At 37.6% G+C, this 27,899-nt stretch overlaps 1 protein-coding gene across 1 annotated transcript; it reads right to left on the bottom strand.

Moving 5' to 3' along the window:
- Positions 1–757: 757 nt before the first annotated feature.
- LOC121953796 (serine palmitoyltransferase 2-like) lies at positions 758–27,704 on the bottom strand. Its single transcript, XM_042501018.1, has 12 exons — positions 27,380–27,704; positions 22,753–22,947; positions 20,094–20,248; positions 19,075–19,223; positions 17,823–17,947; positions 15,406–15,499; positions 13,899–14,004; positions 11,112–11,331; positions 9,422–9,548; positions 6,999–7,134; positions 5,823–5,952; positions 758–2,220 (listed from the first exon to the last, which is right to left on the bottom strand). Exons 1-12 carry the CDS (start codon positions 27,530–27,532, stop codon positions 2,101–2,103), a joined length of 1,710 nt encoding a protein of 569 aa, XP_042356952.1. The 5' UTR covers positions 27,533–27,704; the 3' UTR covers positions 758–2,100.
- Positions 27,705–27,899: the final 195 nt, after the last annotated feature.

Here is a 27,899-nt window from a genome sequence, read left to right as displayed (position 1 = left end):
ATTTATTTTGATAAACTGGTGATTGTTGGAACACTCGACTTACTAACTAGAATACTAGCAAGATATGTTTTGTTTTATGATGGTGTAAGCACCACACGCTTACATCATATATCGTAAATCCCGTTGAAATTTCAGGAAGGTATGAAATATTGCATACCGCTCAACCCCAGATACCATTCTAGAACCAACAGGTTATTAGCTAAGCTTAGCATAATGGCTTTAATCAGGGGCATGTGATGCTTCTGTGGTACTGAAAAATTTGTGGTTTTATGATGAGTTTCAGGCTGGAACCATATTTCTTTGGGCCACACAAAGCCACGTATGTGTTGGCTGTAGCTTTCGATTTACCATTGAGTCATGGCAATGGAATTGATCTTCTCATTTAACCCTAGAAAGAAAGCTAACAAACAAATATTTCCAAAAATGGGCAACTTTATAAATCATTGCACTGAGCAGTGTAATTTCTGCTGGTCAACATCCTCTGGTACTGTCAACACCACTGTTGGTAGAAGTGGTTTACCTAAAGGAATGTTTCACCCACAGAATGACCAGTTCTATAACAATTACTCACCCTGTGCGGCCCTGAATTTGTAAAGAAAACTTTCTTTGTCTTGCATGCTAGAATTTGTTTTGATTTTTCGTTCACCAGGAAAATTCGTCATGCATTGCAGTAAAAGGGGAACTGTTGTAAACAACAGCAAAACATCCGTTTACAAACTCTCACACAACTTGCGCAGGATAATCCAAGTCTCATTTATCCAGCCATATCCTCAGTGCTTCCCAAACACGTGCATTTTCACTAAAGCCTTACTATTTAAAATATTTTTGTGTGCACGGACAGGGAGCGCACCTTGGCAAATTGTCCATGTGTGACACTGTTTAGTATTTTAGAAGTGTTTTGCTGTTGTTAAACATGCACCTCCATGACAACAATTCATCAAGAATTTTCTGTTTTTGGATTCTTTGTTAACCGTGGAGGCATGTGAGAAAAGTTTTCCTTAAGATTTCAAGGTAACACAGGGTGAGAAATTAGTATACATGTGGTAATTTTGTGGAGTACAGTATTCCTTTAACTCTGAAGTTCTTTATTTTAGCTGTCTTGAAGAGCCAAGGATGGACTGATAAAGATGTTATTTGATCAAAATGTCGGCTGGTTCAAAAATGTGTGGAGAAGGCTGGTGCAAAAAGCAGCACAGCCTCTAGGTGTCATTAACCAGGACTTTTTAGAGTAGTCATACTCCATTTAAAGAAATGGGAAAAAGTTGTACCTGTTTAAACTTACAAAACCACTTTCTAGAAAATTAGAAGACCCCTAGTAAAGTTTGCACCACCACCAAAAAGAAAGTCTGTAAAAATGCCAGGTGGATTTTGGGGTTCTCTGAATAGTATAAGGTATATATTATCCAATGGCAGCCAGATCTGGATTATTAAATACAAAATCCTATTTCACTAGGTACTATATCTTGCTTACAAACTGACTGAGAGGGTTGAATCAGGTCACTAACCTGGTCCTGTGCAAACATTGCAACATCCAGTGCTTTCTGCGTATGGCAATAATCACTGATCTGAGCAGCGCTGGATGACAGAAAAATGCCTTTTGTTTTATGCTTAAAAGTAACTTCACTTTACCCCATTAAAGTCCACTTTAGATTAATATCATGAAAAACCCAGCAGCTCACAATTTCAGAGACATTAGGAAAGTTGGCATTTGTCCACTTCACAAACACAAGGCTTCGCATAATGAACGCTGCAAGCACTCCAGACATACACACACATTTGACACATATGCACGCACACAACTAAGATTCGTACGCACAAAATGATAAAAGTAATAAAAAAGAACATGGGGAAAAAGCAGAAGTGCTGTTTTTCAGTGTGTGCACCACAAGTTCTGCATGTCTATGTAAGGCAAAGTAGAATTAGATGATAGTTTTAAGTGTTTTCCATTTGTTGGGGGGGTTACATTATGGCAAGCGAGTGACAAGGGGCACCTGTGCACATCTCGGTCCTTGTGGAAGACTTGTGATCCATCTTGACCCGTTCTGTATTTTGGGGCGGTTGTTGTGGTTTTCACCCCACTTAAAGGAGAGGAGTGGTTCATCAGTCGTCAATGTCCTCATACACATTATCGTCAAAGGGCCGCGCCAAAGACGGCTGTATTTTGTGTCGGGAATACTTGAGCTGAAGAAGGTCTCCTACCTCACAGATGACACTCAGCGCCTGTGGAGACATTTATACAATAAAGAAGCTGTCACCATGAAGGGCGATATGGGACTGGAGGAAATTTAAAGCGGCACCAAGCGAGATTTTTATGGAAAAACACACCTGTCGTCCTTAAATCACAAACTTGGACTGAAACAGAAAACGCCTCTGACTTTAATGCTGCAGATGGACCCAATCTTTCCAATTTTTCAGTCCTATTACTTGGCTGTGAGGTGACGCCACCAATAGGACATCTTGTTATGGCACAGGAGGCAATGAGTTCATACAGATTTATTACAAAGACAGCAGAAAGTCTGGCAAAAGTTCTGGCCGAAACTCTTCACCCAGAAAGAAGCTATTCATCCTTAAAAGTGCAATATTTATGAGTCATGTGTTTAAAACTTTTTTAAATTTAAAGCAGTCGTATTGTCAATAGTAACATGACCAAAAAGTGCTCTTACTTGATTACGGTGTTTTGATGGAAGACACAAAGACCCTGGCTGAATGATGGTTTTGTGTATTTGAGTGTGCATTAGTGTAGAACAGCCCATAATTAGACTGATTGGATGGTTCAGTTGACAAGTCAAAGTTAATATGCACGTTGTGGCAAATGGAAATAAAATGTCACAGACGTACTTTGAGTTTGAACTATTACCTATGAGCTAAGCACACAGATGCAGCTCATGTCAGCGGTCAACCACATTGCAAAAGCTGCGTTGAAAAGTTATCCATGCTTTCACTGTTTGACATGCAACGTGTTTACTGTTTTCTAATTTGTTTGGTATGTGATGCAATAGGTCCAATAGCAACTAGCTCTAAGGGGGCATATCTCCCCCTACTGTGGAAGTCTGACATACTCCCGTCAATAAATCTATTGTCCCCCAGTACTTGTATACTGGAACAAGGACAAAAGGACAATTAAATGACCTAATTGAGCTTAAACTGTAGTTCAACTTAACTGTGCATGTAAACGTACTAACTGTTGTAGTGGTGATTGTAAGTGTCCTTTAATTCTTAACTCAGTGTAGATTAGCATGTTTTCACATCTGTTTCATGGTTTGGATATTAATGTGATGTGGATGTGTGTAATGAAAGGTCTTCAGAAGGACAAAAGTAAAAGAAGTGAGGTTTATGTGTACTTGTATGGGTGTGTTTGAATGAGACGGCAAAACTGTGAAAGTGCACCAGCGGATAAAAGAGACACCCGAATCGACATGACACATCAAAGTACGACTGCATGGTACAGAGAGGAAGGCTAACAAAGAGAGATTTTAACATCATGACAGATAAAAGCACTACACCACTACAATACTCCCACTCCCTGTCTTCATTTGATTTCCTCTTTTTTATTGAAGAGCAAAAGGAGGAGTGGGTAACAGCCTCAGCACTTCCTGGAGACACAGTATGCATCTGAGCCAAGTGAGCCACAAGGACAGCCCAATTAGACAGGAGAAGGTTCACCCACTGTGTGAAATGAGCTATATTTATGTTAAAATCAGAGACAGCCTGAAGTTTATACAGAGACTGGAAGAAGGCGAGCAGGCAGTAAGCTCAGTATCGTAGCAGAGGAGCCCTCGTCGGGAGGAGTGGGAGGTTTTTTTGATGTGCTGCCAAGAGCGATCAAAGCTCAACAGCCTGCACTGACGTAGAGCAGCACAATGAGGAAACAGCAGGGTTAGAAACACAGGGAACATACTATACATTTATCTGCAGGCCAGGGAGGGATTCAGTCTGACTAAAGTGATCTCTAGAAGACATCTGGGGTCATAAGAGATCATAAAAGTGTCCTTAAAACAACAGATAGTTCCCCGCCCATTAGACTGAACCTCTTTCCTTTGGTGCTATCATGATCTCTTTGCTTGAATTCAAACAAACCGAAGGTCATTACCCAGACTAATAAGAAAGCTGGAATGTAAAGGAGTGATACTGTATACAAAAATCAGCCCGAACCTCTATCAGCAACTGAGATAAGCTTTTCAAAATTTAATATAAGCACTCACACCCTTATCTTTCGTCTGGAGTCAACAACTTGTAAATCTGGCTAATAAGCTACATGCTAGAACATTTTGATAAACAATGCTGCGTGTACAAGTTATGTAATTAACCACAGCCCCCTAGACCTGTATTTAGCTCTAAACCCCAGTAAGATTAAATTAGTAGTCTGGCAGTTCTGGCAAATTTAAAGTAATAATCTCAAACATTTTAAGTCACTATCTGTCCACAAACTAGTTTAATACAAAAATGACTGAGCCTATGGCCTACTGATGAAAGTATTGCATTATAGATATATTTGTAGTTCAGACAAAACCATTCTTATTAAAGAAATGTTTATCTTTATTTGTAATATGATATTTTGGCAGTTTAGCTCTGTTCTGGGCCCTCTCTGCCCTTCCATGTGCTCAGGTGGAAAGCCAAATGGAGAGCAAGCGAACCCCTCTGCCCTCCACACACATGACAAGGAAATGCTGTATTAAGTTACTACTAATAGAAAGTGAACATTTCCTACTGCTGCAGCTTCACATTAAAAGCATTTAAAGGGTAAAACACGAGTTGACTTTCATAATTAAGTAGTCAAAGGAAATGCAATATGTATATCAGTGAGATTAGCACTACAGCTACGACCATGTTAATTCTCAGCATTGTTTGACAGCAGATTAGTTTGAAATATTGCAGGGAGTTATGAAACAGTCAGAAGCACCCACAGTGAGCTGTTAGATGAAGAGCTGCAGGCAACAGGCTGCACACTTAGTGCGGTAACTTTAGCCAACTTTCACTGTACCCTGCTGTCTGCAGAATCATTCCATGTGCAGCATAAAATCAGATCACAGTTGTTCACAGAATGATGGAAAAAAGTCCAGATTATTGCCTGACAATGTTATTTTGCTGCCCCAGAGCTCTGTGACCTGTAGTGTTGAACCACATTTGCTGTTACCACCAGAAACTACAGGTGTAACCAAATCAACCAGGACCGAAATCTTCACCACTTAAGTATTTTTAAAAACCCGGAGCGTTTTCTTCGACTTCAGTTCTGCCCACATAAGGAGAAGGGTCAGTGTGGTAGCAAGATCTGGCCACACAAGACTAGTCAACATCAATACACTTGCTACTACAGATCTTGCAGCCTACAAATACTTTTTTCTTTTTCCCAAAGAAAAGCGAGGCAGGTTTTCCACATGGAATACAGGAAAACAAGGCGTGAGTGTGTAGAAGAAGACCAAAGGTGAAAAATACTGAAAAACACCAGTATCACTAATGAGAGTTAACTGCCATGTTTGAGGCACCCCTCACTGAGGACAGGCCAACCAATCAGAGGTGAGAATCAGAGCCTTTTGTAAAGAACTAGATTGTCCTGTTGATACAATTTACTGCAGATAAAACTAAGCTGTATCCTGATTTGAAGAAAGTTTTCACATTTTCCATTAAAATGCTACAAAAAATAAATGTTTGGAGTGTTTGTGTCATCAATTAACTATTTCCATGTTTAAATAATGTTCTTAAATTAAGCTCTAATTCTTCACACAAGCACAGCAAACATTTAAAAGCCAGTTTTGACAAATTGACAAATCTGGTTTCCCATCTGTCTAAACATATGTTACTCAGCAGTGAGAGTGTTTAGTTACCCTGTCGAGCATGTCTTTCGTGTGGGCGGCTGAGATGCAGAAGCGCGCCCGGGACTCGATGATGGGCGTAGCGGGGAAGCCAACGACCACCACCCCGATGTTCCTTTTCAACATCTCCCTGCCAAATGCTCTGGTGGAATGAACATGAACAAAGCACAAATAACATGAGCATAAAATACGTGTTCTAAGAAGACATAAACCTGAGAGTTGCACCCCTATGTCTGTATAAATATGCGAATGTGATACAAAGTTATTGTAATAATAATAGCAACAACAACAATATTAATAACAATAATAATCAAAACAAAAAAAAAACATTAACCAAAATGGTGAAAAATTTTATAAAAACAGGCTTCTATTTTTAATTTAATGTCCCGCCAGAAAATAATAGCAGCTAAAAATCATATATGGATATATATTAAATTGGCCACTGAAAAAATAAAATTATACATGTAAAGTTGAATTCAAACAGTGTCTCCAAAGTAAGTTTCAGACCAATGAATAAACCTTGATATGTTCAGAATCCTAAAACTTTAACATCTGATATCCAATCATACTATTCATCACAATGTATTGATCCAGGGGGGAGTTAGTGCAATAATTCAAAGCAAATAGTCTGCAGAAGCAAATAAGATGCACAAGTACTTGAATTTTAACAGCTACTGAATAGTTAACATTGAAATTTAAACACCACTGAATTCATATTTTTGAAATATTGTACATCAAAAATGTATACGTATTTATATCTTCTGAATTAACCGCTTTGAAATTTAAATGTGAACTTTATTGATTTGCTATTTCAAAAGCTGAGTTTAAGTTTGTTTTTCCAATGTTCACAAATTCACATCCAAATATTTCAAGTTCCATTATTACAAAATAATAGATTTTTCAACATGAATTTTTTTTGGTCTGAAGTTCACGGAATTCATCTAATTTGCGCAACCTGAGTCCAATTATTTGAAATCTGAATCTTTACGGTTCGGATTTGAATTTGTTTTCACATTTTAATTTAAAACTGGAGAATTTAGAACACATACATTCAGATGCACAGTTTCCAAAGTTCACATTTCAGAGTTATGATTTCAGTAGCATTTCAATTTCAATATTGAGTATTAAGTGGCTTTCAATACTTATATCTCGTCTAGGCCTCCATACAAATCAAAGCTGGAGGCTCACCCTATCTTGGCGGGCATGTAGAGCATCATGGGTACGACAGGTGAGTCCTCGTTGCCGTAGATGATGAAGCCCATTTCTCGAAGCCTCTTGCGAAAATAGACTGTGTTCTCTGCAAGCTGTCGCACACGTTCACAGCCTTGGGATGAGAAGAAGACATCTTGAAACACAAGAGCTGACTGCAAATGCAACAAGAGTAACTACACTTCTATTAAACTTTTGCAAAGGATGCATTTTTAATGATCATTCAGTAGAGTTACAATGTGCTGAATACTGGTTATTTTATCTGTGCTGAAGATCCTTCATCTCTATTCAGAACAATTCATGGAAGAAAATAAAAAGAACAAATGTGGAAAAATACTGAATTGAAATAAAATGTGTATGAAGTTTTGGAATTAAACATGAGTTTTCTTTGCCAGGTTTTATCTCTCTGGTTGGAAAAATAACGAATACGAAATTATTCAGAGCTTGATGATGCTTTGAGAAGATGAAGAAAAAAAGAAGGTTGACAAGCAGCTGAAAACAATCACATTTATGAGATGAATGTGGGAAAACATCTGAGTGTTACAGCATCCAGGCACCATGGGGAGATCAAGTTTTTAGTTTCTCTGTATTGTTTTCCTTCCCCCACAGGAGATCAGGAGATGCACTGCGTTCTTTGAAAAGCTAGGTTTGCAAACTACAAACACAGTTAGTTTGCTCACAAATTCAGTCACAAAAAAAAACTATTTCATGCAGATTTTGCATATAGAGCTATAGTGTGTTTTTTCTGACCATACAAATGATAGTGTCTATTCCAACAACAAACATGACAGGTTAGAATTATTGCACCAGGGTTGAACGCTGCCACGAAAAAGTCATGTTTCTCTCACAGTTTACATCCGTGTCTGTGAAAAAATGGACGCTTCACAAACAACTTTCCCTCAGAAACACATAGGATCTCTACAATCAGCACCATTTCAAGGTGGATACCAAAGAAAGTTTTCTTTTTGGCTTTAGCTGCAGGTGGATTTCCCGACGGCACACAAACACAGCAGCATATAAAGAGAAGAGGTACAGGTATGATGAGAGGTTTGACAGTCACTGAGTGTTTACAGGGGTTGTTTTTTATTTTGTTTGGTTATTTAATATTTATCTTTATCTTTATCTTTCTATTTATTCTGGAAATAATAATAAAAAAACAAAGATATTTAAATTTTTGTATGTGGGTATATATATACATTTAAACCTATAATATGTATATATATTATATATAGAATATATATTATAATTATTATTTCTTTTTGTGTGTCTGTTTTTGTATAATAATTTGTCTTTTTTTCACGTTCCAGATAAATAAATCAAAATCAAGAAGCGAGTAGGCCGTTGTGTTCACACATGAATATCTATCATTTAATCGTATTGCAGCCGTTGTAGTTGTATAATCACACAGGCTGACGTCACAATTTTGCAATTTAAATAATGACTCAACATTAGATACTATTTACTCCATCTGAAATGTATGCGGCTTCAGCTCTCAGATAGGACTATGGTGGATTTTATTGGTGTACACTGACACCAGGTGGAAACTCATAACCACTACAGCAGCTGAGATTTTATTCATTCAACATTTACAATAACAACAGCAACACTTGTCTGATAGTTGTCACTCTTAGTATATTTTAAAAGACAAGCTGAAAGTATCAGATTATGAGATTTATTAAGAGTCTTTGTGAGCTGCTTCAACCATCTAATGTTCTAAATATCTGACAAAAGCTGCTCCTCTCTCTCCTCAGACATGTTAAAAAAAATGAACCAAGGGTGATTTTGCAATATTATGCTGTCATTTCACCATTATTCAGAGTCCACAGATTATCGGCCTGGCTGATTAATGGAACCGTTATTCAGCATTTTGCCAACTGTCTGTATCTGCATTTTATTTCAATGATCCCAAATAAAATTACTTTATTAAAAAGTACAAAGAAAGTGTCATCATGGGAGGAACTTTTATTTTGTAAAAACCTAAGGGAGTTATTTTTATTCATTCATTTTTTTATTTAAATTTTCACTTTACTCTATTTTAAAAAAAACGTTGCTGGGATTTTGCTGTATATGATGCTTAACGTCTCAGTTTTGATTAAAAAATTTACTGAAGGCATTTAAACAACATTTTTCAATTGGAGTTTGTTATATTCCATTCTTAATAATGACAAAAACATTTTCATTTTTATCAATTTTCAATGTTATTTACTACTAATAATCGGTATCAGTATCAGCCATGAAAAATCAGTAGACCCCTAATAATTATATCAGTGGCATAAAATGGTCTTAAAATGACAATAATAAAACAAACACAAAATTAGTCACAGAGCTCAGGGGGACCAACTCATTTAAACTCTGTATCACCAGTGAAAAAAAAAAACCTTTAATATTGTTGCACCACTCACCTATTGTTGTGCCATCCTCTCCCATAATGCACTTCATAGAAGTGATGATTTGCTCCACCACAGGAGGAGACATGGAGGTGGCGTAGACCGCACTGTGGGAATGGGAGCGCAGGTACTCAATAAGCTCCTAAACCCAGCAGATACACAGAAGACGTAAGAGCTTGTTCATGAAAAGTTTTTCACTACAATCTCTAAAACTGCAATAGGAGAGTTCAAGACTTTTTGTAACCATGGCTTGGCTTTCTTTACATTTACTGCATGCTTTAGTGTGAGAATAAGATCCTTATTCACTGCATTTGCATTCAAAAAAATAGCTATGATCATTAAAATGTCAAAAGATCATGGAGAAAATACAGTTTTGCATTGATTGTAAAAATATATTCAGTCTCTTGCATTCAATACAAATTGCATTTTCTTGCAAGTAAGTTGATAAAAATGTATTGTATTTATAAAAATTATAAAACTGAAACTCAGTTCACTTGTATCTACTGGTCAATTCAGATCTCTGATCACCATTAATTCTGTCACAGTCTGCAACTGTCTTTAATAATTCAAGAAAAAAATATTGTTTCTAATCTTGTTTTAATATTTCATTTATTTTAACTGTATTGTTTTACTTGCTTTTAATTGGTTAGATGATTCTGTTACTCTTTTTATTGCGCACATTCACTTTTTTCTTTTTTGTGTGATGTATTTTTCTCATTGTCATTGTCAATGAGAGCTTGCTCTCAATAACCCATCAAGACTAAATAAAGATTGAAGAATTCTTTCAAAAGCATTAAAAGAGCGCAATGAGCAACTAAAAAAGAAATGGCCAAAAAAATAGCACGAAATTAGTAAAAAGGTACAAGAAAATTACCTTAAGTTAAGCAACAGACAGACATAAAAATTACCTTAAGAAAGTGCTACAAAAAAAGAAAGAAATTAAAGAGAGAAATAACTTTTAAAAAGTATTTTCTTTCTGTAACAAAATTTAATAATAAGGTTCTCAGTTTTTCCCCTTAGATTTTTAAATAATATTTAATGAGCCCCCAGGGATAATTTTTTAAGGCATTTTCTTGTTACCTTTAACTCTTTGTTTGTTTTTTGCAATTTTTTTTTACAAAGTTGCTCATTGCATTTCCCTCTATTGCAATTCTTTCTTTTCAAAATATTGAAAATAAACATAACCAATTTTCTTTTATTTCAGTGCTTGTGAAAGGCATCTGAACGCAGCACAAGATCAGGGTATTGAGGGTTAAACCACCATCCATCTTTTCTGTTTTGTTTTTTTAAATACAGCTTATTAACACTTTACTGTAATCTACATCCTGCAACTTGATGACACGTTCTTAGATTCGTTAATGATGCTAACATGTCAGGAATGCAGCAGTCATGCACTGCAAGGTTGAACATCCACATAACTGAGGTGACAGGTGACCTTTTTATCACAATCTGAATTCATCACTTGACACAGTAACACCTGATCTTTAGAGATTGTTTACAAGGGGAGCATTCTTTGGAAGATTGCTGTTTAGCCTCATTCACTAACCCAGTAAAAACACTGATAACCATCTATGTCCTGTGACTACAAAAGCTTGAGATCAGCTCATTCTCGGATGCCCGTCTAACCTCGAATCGTTCTTTATAACCTGCCTTCAAAACCAAAATGAAACAGCAATAAATTAAACTTCCAGTCCTCCATCCTCACCCTTTTCCCTGCGATGTATCCCCCTGCAGCACCAAAGCTCTTGGTAAATGTGCCCATCAAGACGTCCACATCGCAGGGGTCTAGGCCAAAGTAGTCAACCACACCTCTCCCTCTCGGCCCCAGGGCCCCTATACTGTGGGCCTCGTCCAGGTAAAGGTAAGCCCGGTAGCGCTTCTTCAGAGCAATCACCTCTGGCAGGCGCACTATACTGCCCTCCATGCTGCAGGGAGGAGAAGGCAAAGGAGAAGGTGTTATATCAAGTGTCAAGCAAATGTCCAGCTGCAATGATACTCAACTTACAGCCTGCTGGCCAAATCTGGCCCCTGATAGGGTGCAGAGTGCCGGGCGCCCCCCCACAAACATTTTCTATTTCAGCATAGAAATACAGTGATTCACACTAGGAATTGGTTGTAATGTGTACTTTTGGTAAACATAAGGTGCCAGAGTATATACAATAGCATCAAAGTAGAGTTTGTTTATCAAAAAAAAGAGTGCCTGTTGAGAATCCCCTGCACCCCCTGACAGAGGTCCTTGTTAAGCCCCCAATGTCTTAAAATCCTTGAAACATCCCAAAATTGTAAAAATGTCCTAAAATCCTGCAGACATCCTAAAATCCTAGAAACATCTGAAAATCCAAGAAATGTTCTAAAATTCTAGAATGTCTTGAAATTCTAGAATTTTTTTTAATCCTCAAAATGTGGTACAATACTAGAAATATCCTCAAGTTCTAGAAACTTTCTAAAATCCTCAAAATGTCCTAAAATCCTAGAAACATCCTAAAATCCTCAAAATGTCCTAAAATCCACGAAATGTCCTAAAACTCTATGAATGTCCTTTAATTGTCCAAATGTCCTAAAATGCTCGAAATATCTTATAATCTTAGAAATGTATGAAAATCCACAAAACGTTCTAAAATTGTAAAAAGGTCCCTCAATGCTCGAAATGTCTTAAAATCTTAGAAATGTATGAAAATCTAAGAAACATTATAAAATTGTAGAAAGGTCCTAAAATCCTACAACAACCTAAAAACCAAGAAATTTTCTAAAATCTTAGAAACATGCTAAAATCCTTGAAATGTCCAAAAATCCTAGAAACATCATAAAATCCTAGGAATGTACCACAATCCTAGAAACAGACTAAAATCCTTGAAAGGTCCTAAAATCCTAGAAATATCTTAAAATGCTAGAAACATGCATGGGGCTGCTGAAACTAGCCCTTGCCCTCTGAAATCACAGAAACGACCCAAAATCCTAGAAACATCCTAAAAATCCCACATATCCTCAACCTTAAAACATCCTACAATCCTAGAAATGCCCTAAAATGCTAGCAACATGCATGGGGCTGCTGCAAAGTTGTGCCCCAAGCATCTATTTCTGACATTTGTTCCCCATTCAAGGTCACAGTAAAACTGCTGGAACCTCTCAAATGTAAAACAGACTTTATCTGAATGACAACTGCACATCTCAGATATTATGTTAACATATACAGATATGCTCACTTAAAATGATGCAACAATGTCACAATGTGCATGATTTGCCTGCATGTTGTAGCTGCAGATTGTTATATAGAGCAGCTTCTTGCAGCAGCCTTCTTGAATAAAGAAACCCATCAAAGTTGCTCAGTGTGTGTACAACCAGTAAGAGCTAACCAAGCACTGAATCAGCTCTGGCAACCAGCAATCCAGTCCCAGGAGTGTTGATAGTGCTGAATCTACTGGAACCACACGAAGCATAAACAGAAGATAAGAGCTGCTTTAGGACGCCTGTTTCTTGCATGTGTTTGTGAGCGACTCCTGACATGCATGCTGTGAGTGATTTTTAAGTTAGGGGGAGAAAATACAGGCAAAGAGGGTGAAACTTCACCAGCTGATTACTTAAAGTAGAGCTTTTTTTGTTAATATTACAAGATATCTAAAATATTATGTTTAAATATGCAAATGAGGCATCATATGATGAAATACGCACTGATTTGCACATATTTCCATGACAAAAGCCTGATCACTAAATGAGCCAGGTTTAAATGTCTTGTGTCTCTTGATTTTTCACATCAGAATCAATGTTTTTATTGAGGGAATGTTGGATATCTCTTAACTTTTTTATTCTAGAAAATATTAACTTCAGCCAAAAATAAATGTTTTGCCATTGTTTTAGGGATAAAGTTTTCTTAAAATCAGACTATGAAAGATATATGGATTTTTTTGTAGTTTTTTACCAAATTTCCTTTGCTATTTCTTCTTAAGTTGCTCATTGCCAACCCAAGCTGCTTTGCCCACGTTTCAAAAGATTACATTTTCTCAACAGAAATCGGTACTTAAATACATCTAAATGAGTATTACACTGTATTTTATGAGTACTGTTAACATCTGGGGTGTCTCACCTTAAAAAAGAAAAGTAGCTTGAAAAGTATAGAACTTAAAGCCAAAATCAGTTACCGGTGCACAAAATCTGATAAAACTACTGCTCATGCTATTACGTTAGACAGTTTTTATGTTGAAACCAGGAAGGAAATCATGGGTGAAAGCTGGTAACGCCTAGTGTTGCACTGCTTTGGGCCAGTGACATGAGCAGAGTTAGCAGTGAATGCTGTACATATTGATGTCCCTGCCCCTGGACTCACTCTCAGCACTGATAAAACCTTTTTTGTTGTGGCTTTACCATTTGTATAACCTTGAAAGACAAAGCTCCAAAGGTCAGAAACTTATCAAAACAACAAAAAGATGCTGTACAACAAAACTTCAAAAGCCTGGAAGGTTTTATTAAGCATCTTTCTTGTGAGGAAAATGGGTACCTGTAAATGCCCTCCACAACGATGAGGATCTTCTTCCATGGTCTGTGAGTCCTGGGCTGCCCGTGAACTATGGCCTCTCTCAGCTGTTTCTCAAGGCTCTGCATATCTGACAGGAAAATAAAAAAGGAACATTCAAAATGGCACTTGTGGTAACAACAGTGGCGACAGGAAGAAACCACTCACAGTTTAAGCTGGAAAATCATTAGAGAAATACACAGTTTCTAAACAGCCACAAACAAAGTGTGGACAACTCTATTAAATATAAAGTGATTTATTAAAAATAATAATTAAATAGTCAGTGAAGTTGCTTTTGTTTTAAGACATTAGCTATAGTTAGCTCCATTTTAGTGAAAAAATGATAACCAGTCACTTTGTTTTTACACCATTCAAAAACTAAAAACAATATGCACTTGTGAATTAATTTGTGGATTTGATTTGTCTGTAGCTGACAAAAAATACAATATTTAACAAGTTACTGAACCAACTTACCAGTTGAAACAGATAAGCAACTGGTTCAAAGCAAAGACTGTATAGACAGATGGACAACATGACAGCTCCCTAAAAACGTAACTTTTCACTCTCGATCATCCTGCTGAAGTGAGGTTAAAATATCCTGCCAAATCATCTGTCCAACCAACCATGAGCAACTCCACTGAATGCGAGCGCATAGATTGGCTGTCACAGCTGCCAATCATGGTGGAAAAACTCCTTTTCGCATAATTTAATCACTCCTTAAAACTGAACTTATCATAAAAACAAACACTTGAACAAACATCAGGGTGATGAGAACTACGTTCAGTGACAGAAATAAGAGATTTTTTTCTAGATTGAAAAGTTATACTTTGGGGGAGCTGTCATGTTGTTCATCAATATATACAGTTTATGGTCATGACCATGGAATACATCACATAATATCGTCAAATTCAGATCTAAAATTAGCAGTATGGCCTATCCTGTTGGTTTAGCAACAGGATAGGCTGGTTTCTAAACATATATTTCAGCCTGTTTTGTTTAAACAGAGGGACTCTAAACCACCTGTGGGCCGGCAGAAGCTTGTATTCTCTGTTTAGAAGATGCGAGGGCTCAGCAGAAATGCTGTTAGCCTGTCTGAGCGTGCTCTTTTAATGGGTTGCCACAGTTTGGCCAAAAAATTGATACTGATTGTATAATTTCGTTTTAAGTTTCACAGATAGGTAGCTGGGCCAGGCTGCCCTAAAGAATACCTCTTCAGTGTGAGCACTGTGCGTGCATTGTGACGTATGTCTACCACTGATTTCATTAGAGCGATAAGAATTACTACACAGTGGCAAAATACAGCATATAGAAGGATATATAAAGAAAGAAAATCATTGGAGGTAAATAATTGTTGATGATGAAGGAAATTAAAGTTGAAGAAGGAAGCAAAGAATAAAGAAACTGGGGGACTGACAAACTCAATTAAAAAATAATAAATGGATCAGGTAGGAGACAAATTATAGGAGAACCTATTTTGTAACTGAAGACTCACTGTTGTGTTTGAAGACTCTGATGGTGGATCCGGAGAGTCTGGCTCCCAGGACCAGAGAAGCATGGTTCAGTTCATCACTCAGAATCAGACAGCCCTGCAGGACACCAAACAAACATTAACATACAGAAAACCATTCAAGATTCTGAATTATTCACTATCACTTTCTGCACCAGCTGTATCTTACTCCCTAGAAGTTGCATACATATACTGTAGCAGAGGAATATGTGTGAGGTGTTTTAGATGTGGAACAGCAGAAGGCACATTTTTAAAAATGTATTTATATAGTTTGTTTGATAGTGACAATGTGAATTAACATAGTTCAACTCCCGCCTGTTACAAACAAGCTGTAGTAACTGATGTTTCACATACAGAGATTATAGCTGTTGCTAGTTTCCAAATCCTGTCCCTAGTTAGGCTTTTAGTACAGACGAAGAAGAAAAAAGAAGATGTCCAGGTTACATATAATAGTGTGCATAAAATAACAGTAATGGTAAAAAAATGGTAAATATTTAAATCAAGATTATATAGAATTACAACATTCAGTTACAGTAACAGAAGAAAATACAAATACCAATGTTATATGCAGTTATGACACTCAACTAAAAGATAAAAAAGAGTTAAAAATGCTCACATTTCTGATTTTGCTTCTGCCAACCTTTGACACTTTTCTTTTTTTCAGTTGTGTTTAACATTTTAGAGCTTTTAATGGAAAAGGCTGACTGCTCAAAGGAGATCTTACAATGTGCGATTTTACAGTTGTCGCTTGTTGTGCCGCTGGTGTTCCTACCACTGATACATTTACAAAAAATATCTGGTGCTAAATTTTAAAGGCATTTAAAAATCACTTTGAGGGATGAGAATTTTAGAAAATTATCAAAACTGATCATGTTACTTGGTGATGTGTGAAAGAAAAGCACTTTCAGAGAGACATTTGTGATACATGTACATGTGATACATTTCAGAAAAAAACATTTGTGATACATGTCTTCTATTATAGGCGGCTCCTTTCCACTAGAGCCCGATTCATGTTTATTTGGTGAACTTACTCGTCTAAATTTCAGCAGCAATACTGTTGTTAAATTCACCAAGATTGCACATGCTGTTTAAAAAAAAAGTAAAGCTCTAACATGGAAATCAAACTGCCATTTAACTTTGTCAAAATGCCGCTCAGAAATTAATGCATGTAAACCTTTGGAGAAAAATCACATATGTTCGGAGAAGCAGATATGATGAATTTATCAAGATATGGCAACTTTATATTGACTACATAGACTCTCACAGTTTGCAATTAATCGACCCCGACTTGATGCAGACTCAGTACCATCAATGTTTTTGTATACCTTGTGGACATTTATCCATTAAATGTCCCTTATGTTAATTCTTTTTGTGTTGTTCTTTTCCATGTTTAATTTCGTTTATCTGACCTTGTTGACATGTTCGGCAAGGTAAATACGTCATAAAGGTGAGGGGACGAGGAAGGAGAAACTTTTTTTTTTTCTGGTTTTGTACTGTCATTTTGTCTCCTAAATCAGAAAAAAACAAAAGAAGTTATAAAAAAAAAAACATAGAAATGTGTCATACATCTATTTCTAATTTTATGAATCAGAAGTAATGTTACACATACAGGCTTACTTACAAATCACTTCAGTACATATTTTTTATTACATTGAGAATGCAGCTTTATTGATTGCATATTTTTTTGTATTTAAGGGAAGCCATTGAGTGACTACTGTGATGTTGAAAATGTACACCTTTTTACTGATAGTGTTGCATCATTTCACAAGAACAAAAGCATTTTTAAAGCTGCAGTCTCACACTAGCCGCTGCTTGTTTCCTCTCACTGGTGGAAAAATGTGGTGAGGTATCTACCTGCCAAACAACACCAGCAGCAACGTGTCAAAACAAACTGCTCTGAACTCTTTGTTGCGTTTCAGTCTGACACCCAGGCGAGCCACCGTGCCAACAGGAAGTGTGTAAACAGAGGGTGCTTCAGTGTATGTGTACTTAATGCTACTAGTGACCTTTGTAATGTTACGGAACGGTTTTGTTAAAGCGAAATCGCAAACCTTAGAATTATAAGGTTCTATCTGCAATTCTGAGCAGTTTTTAGATATTGAGCTTCAAAGTTTTGAATGCCAGAAAAGCTACAAAGATATGAACCATTTTGTTTTTATCCAGAAAAAGTCAAAAAATGCATATAACTTAAAAAAAAAACCTCACATAATGTTAATAAACTATCACAGAACAGACAGAGAGGAGAAAAAAGAAACAAACTGCTATGACAACATCAAGGTAGTCTGAAAGGGGAACAAATAGCAGCCCAAAGACTGCTATAGAGACAAAAAAAGGAGGGAAAAGTGTGCTGCAAGAATAAGTCGCAGCTCTGCCAATGTAACACTGATCCCCTGTGCTCTTACCTTGCCAGCCAGTGCTGGTATGTTCATGGAGTTGGTTGCAAAGCCCATCCCAAACGCCATGGCTGACTCCACGCCCAGAAACTTGGCCACCAGTTTCTCCATCTCCTCATGTCTATCCAGGTTACCTTAGATACAGGAGATCAGCAGAAACACCACTCAGAGCCTCAAAGAGCTATGCTTACATAGGCCAGGCTGCTTGGCAGAAGTTACGGTTCGACAATTTGGGGAATACGCTCACTTTATTCCTTACTGAGATTTTACATGGTACTGGGTTGCATATAGAAATTATGTATAAAGAACCAGAAATTGTTGTTTTTGCAGCTAAGGTTTTATATGGAATAAATGATGTAAGATATAATGGGTCACACTGTGAGCTTAAAGGTATGGTGTGTAGGATTTTGTGGCATCGGAACTACAGTGGCCAATAGGCTTGGGCAGTATCATGGTATAACAGTATGCCAGGGTATTTAGAAACCCCGATAGTGTGATTTTAAACGCAGTCAATACAGCTGGCCTTAGCCCTGTGTAGAAAGAAGCTTCATCAGTTCTACCACATCTGTAAAAATCTGCCGACCATATGACCTGTTTCACCTTCTCCAGGGTGATCTGAAACTTATCAGACTCTTGGACACACTGCTTTCAGATTTTCTCCATTGTCCTGGATTTCATTAGAACTGAACCTAAAGTTGGATATCTATCAGGATAACAGATTCTGCACTGTTCCAGTTTCTAAGAACTTATTTACAGCATAATTAATCTGTATATGAGGTATTTTAAATTCATATTTGTCCATGTTTTGATTGCAATCTCTGCAGTTTTTTAAATTTGGCTACTTTCATAGTTTTGTTTTACATTTAGTTTTAATCTGCTTTTTTGACTCCAGTTCAAATAGATGGCTTCTGCTCCCTGAATAAAAGGTTGAAGGAGTAGTTTGACATTCTTGCAATGTTCGGATTTTTTTTTTTTCTTGCGAAATCACAGTGTTATTCTAACAATCTAAGATTTTTTTTCTTCACTGCGGCCCTAGAGCTCCTTCGTTCAAAAGAAATACAACCAAGACATCACAAAAAGGCGTTGTGCTATTTGCACTGCACTCCCTGGTTAGATGGAATGTATCATGTTAGTTTCACCATACCACTAAACAAACTGGTCTGTGATGATTTCTTCATTGTGGTGAATTCATCCCTGCACATTCCTGCTGTTCAGATATCAAAGGTCACGGGTGTGTCCGTGTTTTGGTGCGTGTTCGTACCGATCTCCTGCCTGGTGCTCGCAACTCCGACGCCGTACTTGACGGTGACCTCGGCTGCAGACTCAGCACAGGGACCCGTGTTCTCAGCGAAGCCGAGGTAATTATACGAGCCCAAGTTAATGACATCCTGCACGATCCGACCGGTGTAACTGTGAGGGAGAGAGAGAAGATAATCAGACAGAGGAAACAATCAATGGGAGGAAGCTAATGTTTTTGCAAGTCTATTGATACAGTTAATAATGACTGGTGCAGCTAATTAAAAACCAGATTGGGGTAAAGTGAAAGGCTCGGACGCAGGAAAGCTCTCTTTGTTATTTGAATCTTTACAATCTTTATGGCTTCTGCCATATTGTTTGATGCAGCTGTCCCCTAAACACCAGAAAGAGGAGTGAAGATGTAAAATGCAAGTTTGGAGTGATTTTTGCTTTGGACTTGAAGCTTCCAGTCAACAGTTGGATATAGATTTATGGAAATTTTTACAGTGAAATTTTTTAATTTACTATTCAAAAAAAATAATTTTCTGGTCATTTTCTTTTCACCTTTCAATGTTTTTTTTGCAATTTGTGGGACATTTCTTGCCAAGTTGCTTATTGCCCTTTTTTCTCATGCTTTGGTAAAGAAATCAAACCAGTTTGCTTAGGTTTCAGGGTTAGATAGCTTGTGAAAGGCATCTCAGCACAGCACAAGAAAACTGATATCCATTCAGGTTTCAAGGGGTTAACAATATGAAATTGTAAGTTGTCAGCTCTGACCAGCTAGCAGGTGCATAACTCTGCTCAGTGATGTTGTACACTTGTAAAGTTACCTGGTCTGCTTTCTATAAAATAAAACGTGTCACCCGTCTTCGTAAATGTGTCGGTTTTAATCCTCGATCGGCCCATTAACCATAGAACTCAGTTCCCTACGCTGTTCACCCAGTAAAGCCAGCTCAGCCCCATGTGTCCCAGTACCTTGAAATTAAATTCTGCATTGATGTATTTACAGTCTTAAATAAAAAAAAAAGTGCATGTCTTTCTCACTCAAAAGTCCAGTTGTAGTCATAGGAGGCTCGCTCCATCAGGTCCATTTTGGCCCCGGGGACGCTGCAGATGGGCCTGTTCCAGTTGTCTCGTATACGCATGTAGAGGTTTCTGGTGTAAAAGTTCTCAAAGTCCTGGTAGAGGGGCACAAAATCCTACACAGGAGTGGACAAAGAGAACATGATAAAGAGGAGTAGAGAGCGGTGTATCTGCTCAGAGGTAAAGGATGTAGGCACGCCATTCTTATTTTATTGGTGTAACAGCTGTGTGTTAGTTGTAGTTTGGCTGTGTATTTATGAGGCCGTGTGGCCTGGGTCTCTCGGTTATACAAGACAAATTTCTCCTAAGGGAGACAATAAAGGCTAATCTTAATCTTAATCTTAACTACGAGCGCCTTTAGAGCTGCACACCATTTATACTTTTGGAAAGCTTTAAACTGGGATAGGCAGTTTTATTTTGGCATCATTACAAAAAAATCCCATAATAAACTTCGAGCATATTTTTCAAGCGTTATTATTGTTTTAGTTTTGCCTTTTCCAGATTTCCGCCTGCCCCAGCTTTAATTGGGGGGGGTTCAATCTCTAGAAAAAATATCTTAAATTTCAGAATGACTCAGGAAGCTCATTTTCCTCGTTTCTTGGAGGAAACGTCCGTAGGATATCCTCGGGGTGATTTAATGACTTCCCCAACGTCTATCCCACAAGCTTCCTCTCCTTAACTTAACCAAATACTTCACAACAATGAGCCTCACTATCAAAAGTTACATAACAGGTTGAAAACAATCTCAGTGGTCAAGGACATGTTCCAAATGTGCTGAAAACACCCCCATTAGCTGTGCGTTGACAAAAAAAAAACTGAGAGGAAATATTTTAACGCTGTATTGAACTCAGTGATTTTGCATTTTATAAAGGAGGAAATTCTGTCTGATCTGCTGAGTGTTTTAGCATATGCACAAATACTTTTTTTTTCCAATTTATTTCCTGTTTGTAATATCACTGCAGTTGATAAGATTACATAAAACGACATGAGGTTTTCTTTGCTAAATGTACACTTTCTCTCCAAACACCAAGCTTCAAATGTTTGAAATATGAGAGCCCAGAGCCTCTGGTGTTATTGTGTAAAAAAACAATGCTTTGGTTCAGCTGGTTAAACGAAAAACAAAACGAATCAAGTATTTTCTTTCCATTCATTATCACTATTGTTTCTACAGGCACAAGGCAAACGGCCAGTCACCAGGCAACGTGTGCTCAAACCAGTCCCATTCAGCACCTGAAACCCATCTGTCCTCCTTTTTCCTCGACAGTAATTAAGCTCGGGGCGCCATCACTGTGCAACCGAAACAATCATAAAATTCCAGTCATTTTAACGTAAGTAAAGTATGTTGAGTGCAATGAATGCGTGTGCTGTTGGAAATCATGACAGCATGTTGATCAGCTGTTGTTGGGAAAGGGAAACTCCCAAGAACACAGGGTAGGGCTGGGTAATGTTAACAAAATTACAATACTCAGTCACACCAATACCAAAGGAGCACTTGTTTTTCCACTTTATTCGATATCCATAATGTAAATAAAAGCATTTTGTTGTGTAAAATAGACACCACAGGAATGTAGTGTCTAGCGCCAAAACAAAAATCGATACGCCCGGCGCTGCTAACACCTTTAATGAGGCGCGCTGTGTGAAACGGTGTGACGCGTCGACGCATGTTAAGTGAATCGACGTATTCACATAAACGTTTACATCGATTACGTCGACATGTCGCCCCAGCCCTAAATACTACAATGAGGTTAATGTGATATTATGTTTTAAAACGGACTAACAGAGCCACTATTGTTTGACAGGCCTTGTGCGTTTTACTCTAGAATCATATTTCAGCATAGGTAGGAAAAGGGAGAGCGTTTTTTGGGGAGTGAGAACAGACGTGACAGAGTTAGTCCTTCAAGAATACTGACACTGCACCAATATAACAACAATTTGGATTTGAAGCTGATGAAAGGGCTGTCCGAACTGGCTGCAAGTGCTGTTTAGAAGTGTAACTATTTATTACTAGCCAGTTTATTACTGGCTTTAAAAGCACCTTAATGTACGAGGAATGGCTGATTCAAGTTGAAGTGAAGTTGAAATGAGGAACTGTCTATGCGGTGCCTCATTATGTCATAACAAAAACCTAAATAAGGTGGCAGGGTTAGGTTTCTGTACTGTACTTTCTGCTGGGACAAAATATCATTATATTCTATTGAGGAGCTGCTGCTAAGTGAAGTGGGAGACCTGGTAAAATCTGGTAAACTGGTGTGAAATTTGATATTTGGTGCAATATATAATCTGTTAGAAAATGTTTATACCGGCCCAACCCTAATCTGAAGACACTATAGAAGTGCAGTGCAGATTCATTTACACTTTACCTCACCACACTGTATGGGTTGTAGCTGCTGCAGTAATCACATCTTGCATTAAACTGAAGAATGCTTGTGGTGACCGTCCATTTTATGCTAGATCTGGGTACAACAGCGATCAAAATGCAAGTATAGTTTGTATGAAGATGTTTAGATACAACCTATACTTTAAAAAGGTATAGAGTTCTGTGCAAAAATCAGCACCAGGGTCACAGTTGGTATGTTAATCAGCAAATACAACACCATATTGTGTTTGCGGCTTCTCTCACCTTCTGTTCCTCCTTCTCCCTGGCGATGTGGCACCTTTCGATCTTCCAGTGACGCAGAAAGTCACGGAGGTAGCCGAAGATGGTCAGGATGCCGTAGCCCATGTAGGTAAGCACTGCCACCAGCATGGGCGTCTCCTCGAAGGACTCGATGAAGGGCCGGTTGTACAGGCCGCCATGATGGGATGTTGCATGGACCTGGGAAATGTGAAAACCAGAAAGGCAAATGAAATTACCAAAGGCCACTTTTCATCACATTTTCTCAAAAATAATAGTATCTTTCAGTGCATGTTACTAGTTCTTTATATTTGGGCTCTACTGATATACTTTATATGCTGATACATGTAATCTGCAAACAGGGTTCCCACACATTTTTAAACAATTTTCAGAACTATACAGCCAAACATAATCAAACACACACTTCCCAGACATTTGCAAATTAGCAAAGTGCTAGCGTTGCTAACTTTATAACTGCATATACTCATAGACCACAGTAACACATACGAGTATTCCACAAAAGGTCAATCAGTTATACGAAGAACATATTTTGTGCAATTTTAGACATGTTGTGGTATTTTTCTGAAGATATTTTAACCCCTTGAAGTAAATTGGCTTGATTTCTTTGAAAAACATAGAAAGAAATCACACCAATGTGCTCAGGGTTCAGAGGTTTAAATACTTGTGAAAGGCATCTGCAAGCAGCACAAGAAAAAGTGACGTCGCTCCAGGTATCAAAGGGTTAAACTATAAGCCAAAACAATGTATATTCAAAACTTTTTCAAAACATTCTGTTGATGCCGAACCATTTCAAGGCCTTACGTTTTCTCTACTTTCATAACATTTTCATGTGTAAGTATGAAATGTTAAAAACCCAGATGTTCTAGCAGTATTATGCTGTTCTTTTAGAGCTGAAAAGCTTAAAAATTGACAAAATCTCCAAAGTCTTTTAATTGAAAAAGAGGTTATTGCTGTTAACGTTAAGAATTTTAAAAACTATTTCTTGGAGCGTCACTTTTGATGACATATTCTGGTATATAAACATTACAAAATATGTTTGCTGTTGGGTTCAGTAAATAGTGCAAGGGCAGGTCACGAGTTAAAAGGAGCAAAAACACAAAGTCATTGTTTAACACAGCAGGAAGAACCAGAAGTTAACACCGTCTCCATGTATACAAGGGTAGCCTGTAAAAAGTTGCAACTTATGCAGACACCTTGGCTTTTGCCTTAGCTGGAATAAAGTTTCACATTTGGAATACCCTGTATAGAAATGCACAGCCTGACTTCCTGTGACTTCCTCTCCTTTTGTCCTTGTGAGAAAAACTTGTTATAGTTGGCCGAGGTTTCTGTAACTCACTTAAAGGTGACTTATGTGCAGTCAAAGTGTAAGTGAGGGGGAGATAAGAAAGTATTAACTCTGGTGAAACTGTACACCAACTGTAGAGGAAAGAAAACACTGTGACAAATCCCAGGGATGGAAGATGTGACTGCCAAATAAGGGAAGAGCTGCTTGTGTTATTGTTAATCTGTGTCGTTGGAGCTGAGTGACCTTCTCTGCATTAATAAACTTTAGATGTTTAAGGAAAAGTCAACAAGTTTCTTTTACAGAAACTCACTACTCACACATGTTATGCAATTTCCCCATCATGCGCGTCGCAGTGCTCATGGCTATTAGGCTCTACATGTGACCGGTCATGCTTCTCTCTCAAATGCCTTACAGAGTAGCTGCGCTGACATCTGCATGAACTGCAATCAGCTGAGGTTCAGTCACCACCAGGAGCTCAGTTTCTCAGTCTAACAGGCAGGTTTACTGAAACATCAGCAGGGCAAACCCGCTGCTTCTCCACAACCACGATGTGTGGTGATGACAGTAATCTGTCAACAATGTGCCTCTACTCAATGGTTTTTTCAGTCATCGTGCTGTGCAGCCAAATTTCACTGGATAAATTATAAATCCTTCACACACAGCAGTTGGGAGAGATTTTTTGAAAAAAAGGGAACATTCTTCATTTTGATAAGTTGTGCTAAGTTCTATAATAGCATGAAATTGCCAGGCCAAAAAGAAAAACCCAATTTATCAGCATCAGGTAGTAACATGATGTTTTCATGTTATAACAGCATTTTTTTTTGTAAAAAAACAAAAACAAACAAGAAAAAAACAACAAAACAAAACAAAAAACTTCTCTTGTTGTAACAAGAAAAGTTAATTGTTACCAGATGAGAACATCTTGGTACAATGTGACAATATCTTGTAAAACATGAAAAATATCTTTTTATAACAAGAAAAGTTTCTTGAAAAAGAAAAGTTTCTTGTTATCACATGAAACATCTCATTATAACAAGAAAACATCTTGGTAAAAAAAATAAAATATCTTGTAAAAACATAAAGAATATCTTGGCATAATGAGACACTTTTCAAGTTTCTTGTTATATAAAGGGACAATATCATGTAGCATGAAAACATCTTGATATAATGAGAAAAGTCTTGTTCGTTTTAACATTGTGTTAAATCATGAAAATATCTTGTATAAATGTGGAAAAATATTTTGTTATAAAAGTTGGATATCAGAATTTTTGCTAAAAACTATATACGCTGATAACTCATTTGGTTGAGAACTGCCGATATCAATATCTCCACGCCTTCCCCCCACCTAATTTTAGTGATAATCTGGTCTATTCTGTGTGGAATTAACAGCATATTATGCATACTATTATTATGACAGCCCAACAGCAGATGGAGACATGAAATACAATGTTTTTAAATGTATGTAATATTCACTCATGTGCAAAATAAGAAAAACACTTCAACTTAGGGTTGACATTTTGTACATATTTACTTTATAAGTAAAAATAAATAAATAAATAAAAACATTGGTTTGTAATATCTGCAGAAATCAGCATGTTGGCTGGTATGGCATGTTGATATTTCATTTTAAAGCCAATATCGGCCGATACCAATGACTATTAATATTATTGTGCATCACAATTTTAAAAATTTACTTTTCTTTTTATAAAATGAAAAGTTTCTTATAGTGATGCATGATATAGGATTTTTTTTTCCAGTATCAGATATGCAGATATATAACAACTGATATCTATAAATCCACTTTTTTTCTTTTGCTTCCTAATTTTAGTGAGTGAGTACAGTGTCTCTTCTGTAGTGGAATTAAGATCATATTATGCATACTCTTATTTTGATTGCCCACTAGTAGACTGAGATTGCTTATCAATGTATGCAATATTCATTTACAGAGCAAAATGAGAAAAAGCATGATGGTTGATTCTGATATTTTGATATTTCATACATAGTTTCTCATTAAACATGGAAATATCTTGTAAAACATGACAAATATTTGCCATAAGATGAAAAAAAAATCATGTTATTACCTGATACTGATCAGTTTTTTTTTTGGTTTTGTTTTGTTTGCCTACTTGCTTCTGTAAAATTTAGACTAGACAAACTCCATAACACAACATATCCATGAGTATGAGTGCTCATGTGTGTAACAGCATGTAATCACATTCTCTGAGGGGACATGTTAATTGGGACGGTCACAGAGGGTGCACCCATGGGTGGAAATTTCATTAGCCTCTCAGGAAAAAGCTGTTTCACAGCATGCATGCACCCTCAGCGGACAGCTTTAACCGAACAGGTGCACTGGTTTACTGTCTCCTTATTAATCACTCACGCTTCATAGTTTCTCTTTGAGTTTATAAAGGGAGTTACCCACTTGAAGAAAATGGAATTTTTCCAAAACTTTAACAGCCAAATATTTAATACTCATGAGACTGCAGCCAATAAACACACCTAACATTTGTTAAAGTTGTAACTACAAGGAGTAGGCAAAATACTATTACATTTACAAATAAAAACACACTCTAGGATTAGGAAACTTTCAACTGATAAGGATACAAGGTGCAAAATGTCTGCTGTCATCCAAGCAGAGAAATGTAAACTGTCCTAAATAGAGTGGCTCTGCTAGTGTATGTGCATCATTAGAAACTCAATGATTTAAAGCATTTTTTTAAATTATTAGGAGTCATATCATCCTCAGTTGCGTCATAAAACGAAGGGGGGCTACAGATAAACTTCTTCCTGGATTCGGCATACATATCAAGCACTCAAATGAGTCAGAAATTAAGTGCAAAGTCAACTTTCAAAGTTGTCACACCCGCCTTTTTAAGCAACCTTCCTCCTGTGAAACAACTGAGGGGGCGATGGGAGCGCAGTATGAACCCATTCATAAAGTTGAGATTTTAATATATTCAGAAGTTGTTTGGTGCAAATATGAATATGCCGAATTAAACAGCGTTTCTTAAAGATTTAGACAAGGCTTTTCAATCGTGTTTTGGGGAAGTATATAACATTAAAAATGAGCGGAAATTCTTAAAGCTAGAGTATTTTTAATGGGGTTTGGTAATTGTATTCGATGACAACAAACTGTCAAATATAAAGCAGCAGGAGTCGGTCGTTATGAAAGCTGTCAACGTGTCATATCTTAATAACGCATGAGTTGTTGAAAATGACAGCAATGAAATTATCTTCCGGGTGTATCCGGGTCTACATAGCCGCCTACGTAGATGCTTTCCCGGCTGTGCCAGCCTCTCCTCCCCGTCCCATCCCGGGCCTCACCTCCTCCTCCTCGGACTGGCAGTGGTGCTTGCGCTGCCGTTCATGGCAGCTGTGGAGGCTCTTTACCAAGCCGTTTCTGTCCGCCTTCAGTCCGTTCTTCACGCGCTGACACACGTCCCCGTTGGCTGGCTTGGTCGCGGGGCTTTCGGTCATTGCTGGCCAACGATTGTGAAGCCGCGACGGTAACTTGCATGTAGGAACACGGCGCCTGCCTGCGGTGCAAGGCGGTGACAGTATCCGAGCTGGGAACGTTTACAACCCACACCACAAACTCTCTCACACTCAACAGACACAGACAACACGCACACACCGAACACACACTCCGTGGAACCTGAAAATCCAGACGCTAAATACCGGAAATCAACGCCCATAAATATTATGGGAGCGTGCGAGAGGGGGCGGGGCCACGCGTTTGACATGATCAGAGGGCGTGGCTTTTAACATGAACTTGTTTGAATCATTTTATTATAAATAATGATATAATGTTATAATGATCATTTTAGGGCCATTACTTCTATTG

This window comes from Plectropomus leopardus, chromosome 14, assembly GCF_008729295.1.
Source record: "Plectropomus leopardus isolate mb chromosome 14, YSFRI_Pleo_2.0, whole genome shotgun sequence".
Classification (NCBI taxonomy): Eukaryota; Metazoa; Chordata; class Actinopteri; order Perciformes; family Serranidae; genus Plectropomus; species Plectropomus leopardus.
The sequence above is the reverse complement of the archived record's forward strand: the minus strand, read 5'-3'. Positions and strand labels throughout refer to the sequence as shown.

Excerpts from the sequence above, each read along its gene's own strand:
- LOC121953796 (XM_042501018.1), bottom strand. The coding sequence starts at position 27,532 with ATGACCGAAAGCCCCGCGACCAAGCCAGCCAACGGGGACGTGTGTCAG. Across the intron at positions 19,224-20,093 it reads GACTACAACTGGACTTTTGA|TTACACCGGTCGGATCGTGC; the intron begins GTGAGAAAGACA and ends TCTCCCTCACAG. Across the intron at positions 15,500-17,822 it reads TACCAGCACTGGCTGGCAAG|GGCTGTCTGATTCTGAGTGA; the intron begins GTAAGAGCACAG and ends GGTGTCCTGCAG.